Source organism: Cariama cristata, unplaced genomic scaffold, assembly GCF_000690535.1.
Source record: "Cariama cristata isolate BGI_N322 unplaced genomic scaffold, ASM69053v1 scaffold40680, whole genome shotgun sequence".
NCBI classification, from domain to species: Eukaryota; Metazoa; Chordata; class Aves; order Cariamiformes; family Cariamidae; genus Cariama; species Cariama cristata.
The window spans coordinates 4,018-7,814 of NW_009596010.1; the positions used below are offsets into that span (position 1 = coordinate 4,018).

General features: G+C 58.9%; 1 protein-coding gene across 1 annotated transcript in view; it reads left to right on the plus strand.

The window, feature by feature from the left end:
• Positions 1 to 3,440, plus strand: part of ELF3 (E74-like factor 3 (ets domain transcription factor, epithelial-specific )) — a 4,102-nt gene extending 662 nt beyond the window's left edge. Inside the window, exons 2-9 of the mRNA XM_009704150.1 lie at positions 172 to 340; positions 996 to 1,217; positions 1,476 to 1,562; positions 1,656 to 1,757; positions 1,947 to 2,036; positions 2,683 to 2,799; positions 2,979 to 3,174; positions 3,320 to 3,440. Coding sequence (XP_009702452.1) covers positions 178 to 340; positions 996 to 1,217; positions 1,476 to 1,562; positions 1,656 to 1,757; positions 1,947 to 2,036; positions 2,683 to 2,799; positions 2,979 to 3,174; positions 3,320 to 3,440 — 1,098 coding nt within the window. The 5' untranslated portion in view covers positions 172 to 177. The remainder of the gene's footprint in view (positions 1 to 171; positions 341 to 995; positions 1,218 to 1,475; positions 1,563 to 1,655; positions 1,758 to 1,946; positions 2,037 to 2,682; positions 2,800 to 2,978; positions 3,175 to 3,319) is intronic.
• Positions 3,441 to 3,797: the final 357 nt, after the last annotated feature.

The following is a 3,797-nucleotide window of genomic DNA, read 5'->3' on the forward strand; positions in this document are numbered from 1 at the left end:
GCTGGCGGGTGCTGGTCGGGTGTTTCTGCAGAAGTGACCTGAGAGGTGACGACGGTGGAGGGAGGGGGAGCCCAGCCTCACCCAGTCCGGTCCCAGGGGTGCTGCGAGTGCTGCGGGCTCACATCCCCCTGCCTTCACAGGGCTGGGGCTCACTGTCATCTCTCGGCACAGAGCTTGATGGCGGGATCTTGCGAGATCAGCAACATCTTCTCTAACTACATCAGCGCCATGTACCAGCCAGATGAGGTGCAGCCAACCTTGGACATGCTGGGACATCTTGGGGACGACAACACCCTGGGGCTGAGCCTCCCCACCAGCCAGCCCTTGACACAGAGCACAGGTAGGACCAGGGGAGCGGGGGTGTCAGCCGAGGGGTTCACTGCCCCAGCACACAAGGGCAGCGAGACAGTGCAGCTGGCTTGGAAGAGCATTGCAAGGTCCTTGTCCCACTGGGGCAGGTCAACAGCTTCCACCATGCCTCAGTTTCCCCAGGGGTGTGTTGTCTAAAAGGTTGCTGTAGGTGACCCTGGGTAGCACAAGTTGCTGCTTCTTGGAGCACATCAGGTGAGGGAATCATTGCCCTACTCCTGCACATCCCAGGGGACGGGCTGCCAGGGCTCACCAGGAGAGGAGTTTGGAAGTACAGTCCTGGTGACAAGGTTCCACTCTGCCAGTGGGACCATCGTGGGATGGCATGGGGAATACACCACCAGGGCAGGGCAGAACCTGGCATGGACAGGACACCAAAACCAACAGTGGGGGGACCGTCAGGTCATTGCTGACACCCAGGACAGGAGCAGAGCAGAGCGAGGTGACCTGGGAGCAGACACTAAGCACCTGTTAGTCCCGTAACCCTCCAAGCACAGGACCTGCTGTGCCCCCCATGATCACCACGGGACCAGAGCTGGTGCCCAACTACAGCCGGCAGCCCATGCGTGGCACACGGTGCTGGCACGGCCACCCTGCCCCTGAACCCCGCTCTCCATCCCTTGCAGACAAGCCAGAGTGGTTCAGTGAGCTCCCGTACTTCTGGACCAAGGTGCAGGTGCTGGAGTGGATCAGCTACCACGTGGAGAAGAACAAGTACGACGCCAGCTCCATCGACTTCTCCTGCTGCAACATGGATGGGCATGCACTCTGCCACTGCACCAGGGACCAGATGCGCCTCATTTTTGGGCCCCTCGGGGATGAGCTCTATGACCGCCTGCATGAGATCAGTGAGTGTCCCAACATCCGCTTCGTCTCCAGGCCTGGCGGCTTGAAGCATGAGGCTGAGAAATCCCACCAGCGCAGGACCCGCTGCTTCCCGGGCACTGCAGAAAGCTGCCTGGGAGGCGTTGCACTGGGGAGGCTGTGCAGGGGGGGACTTGGGGGAACAGACCAGAGTCCAGGCAGGGCTGGGCTCAGCTCCCAGTATGTACCATTCCCTCTATACCAAATAGGCATCGCTAATCCCAGTCCCTCGACCCCTGCAGCTTCTGATGAACTGAACTGGATCATTGACTTGCTGGAAAAAGAGGATGCAACTTCCCAAGAGATCTTCATGGACTCCAGTCACCTGGGTAAGAGCAGGGCCCTGGCCAAGCCTTTTCCCCAGGGACCACGTGCTGGTTCAGGCAGGGCTAACCCCTTCTTCCCTTCTCTACCCCTTCCAGAGCTGGGAAATCCCTGTGCCAAGGACTCCCTGGAGGACATGAAGCCCACAAACCCTTTCCTGACCACAGATGCCATGTCCCCAGGCAGCTCCGATGTCTCAGGTCAGTGTTTTGCCCAGCAAAAAGCTCTTTTCATTTGTGCTGATCTGGGAGATCAGTGGGGAACTGCACCGCTGCCAAGGGTGGGTTTGGGTCTTGCACCGGGCTGCTTTCAGGGGCCTGGGGTGGGAGGGGGAGTCATCTCCAGATGCCAGCAGCTGGTGGTCTGAGCCCTGTCCCTTTGCTTCTCAGGGCCTGTGATGTCCCACAGCCCCAACTCCCAGGACTCCGGTGGAAGTGACCTCGACCTTGATCCCATGGAAGCAAAGCTCTTCCCTGACGGTGAGTTGTTTGCTTCCTGCCAGGACCTGGGAGAGCAGGGCTTGCTCCCAGGCACTTCCAGCAGCTATGGAGCACATCCCATCTGGCAGTGATTTAGGGAAAACACCTGAACATCCATCCTCACACTGGGAAGGAGGGAAGGGGCTGGTTTTCTGTATGCCCTGGGTCTGTTTCTCTCCATTGAGCACGGTGGTGGTGGTACAGGCTCCGGGGAAGAGCTGGAATAGCCAGAGCAGCAGTGAGCTTGGTGGGAAGGGGTAGGTGTTGGCAGGTGAAGGCTGCAGCCAGAGATCTTGGGCACTGAAAGCTGTGTTCAGTACTGATCCCAGCTGGCAACGATACAGGGAATACCAGGGATGCAGGGAAGCAGCAAGGTTTGGGGAATGAACAGCGTGCTGCCCTAAGCATGGTGGCACAGATGAAGGTGGAACGAGGCTGGAGGGAATGGGGAGATCTTGCTCTCAGGGGGATGGTTCCCTAGGGCCTGAAAAGAAGGTACAGCCCCAGATCTCTTCCCCTACCCCCAACCAGCTTCTCCCTGTGCTTCTGCTCCTGAGGAGGACATCTCTGTGCCCAGGGAGCGGAGAGATGCAACCCAGTGGGCTCTTCTGCACAGGGTAACGTGTCCCCTTGCCTGTGTGCACAGATGGCTTTGCAGGGAGCAAGAAAGGGGACAGCAAACACGGCAAGCGGAAACGAGGACGGCCCCGAAAACTCAGCAAGGAGAGCAGAGACTGCCTGGAGAGCCGGAAGAGCAAGCACTGTACGTGGACCCTCCAGCCTGGGAGCTTGGACTGCCTCCCCTAGCGTGGCTGCATGGGGGGGAGATGGGAGGAAGGGCCATGTCCACTGGCCGTGCTCCTTGGTGGGGGGGTTAGGGAAATCCAAAGTGCAGGGACCCCCAGGATCTTCCCTCCTCCACAGCTTGCTCTCCTCTTCCAGCCCCAAGAGGTACCCACCTGTGGGAGTTTATCCGGGACATCCTGATCCACCCGGAGCTGAACGAGGGGCTGATGAAGTGGGAGGACCGGCAGGAGGGTGTCTTCAAGTTCCTGCGCTCGGAAGCAGTGGCTCAGCTCTGGGGCCAGAAGAAGAAAAACAGCAGCATGACCTACGAGAAGCTGAGCAGAGCTATGAGGTGAGTGCCTTCCCCTGTCCCCAGGGGGGGACCTGCCCCGCAGGGCTGGGTCAGACCCACCAGGGCTCAGCCTTGATCCACCACAACAGCTCCCCAGCACTCAGGGCTGCATTGAGAGCCCTGATTCCACCTTCATCTCCTCTAGGTATTACTACAAACGAGAGATCCTGGAGAGAGTTGATGGGCGACGGCTGGTGTACAAGTTTGGGAAGAACTCCAGTGGCTGGAAGGAGGAGGAGGTGCTCAACAGGAACAAGGAGCTGTAGGAATCCTGGATGAGCTGGGGTCTGGCAAGCCCCTCGGGGCCAGCCCTGAGCTGGGCTCCTTGGCAGGAAACTTTGCCTGCAGCTGTTTCTGGAAGCTGCTGCCCCGTGCAGGCTGTGAAACCTGGACCCTTCCATGGGCATGCTCATGCATGCTGGTGACTGCCGGCACTGAGGTGTTTAAAGCTAATATTTTGGCTCTGGTGGGTTATTGTAAACCGTTATGTCCCTCACTGGATTCGTACCTCCAACTGGAGTCACAGTGACTTTGCTGTTTCAAAGCCTGGACAAACGCAAAGGGGAAGAGACGTTTGAGTAGCAGCTGGCACCACAGGGAGAGCCCAGCAGGTCTCCTGCTGT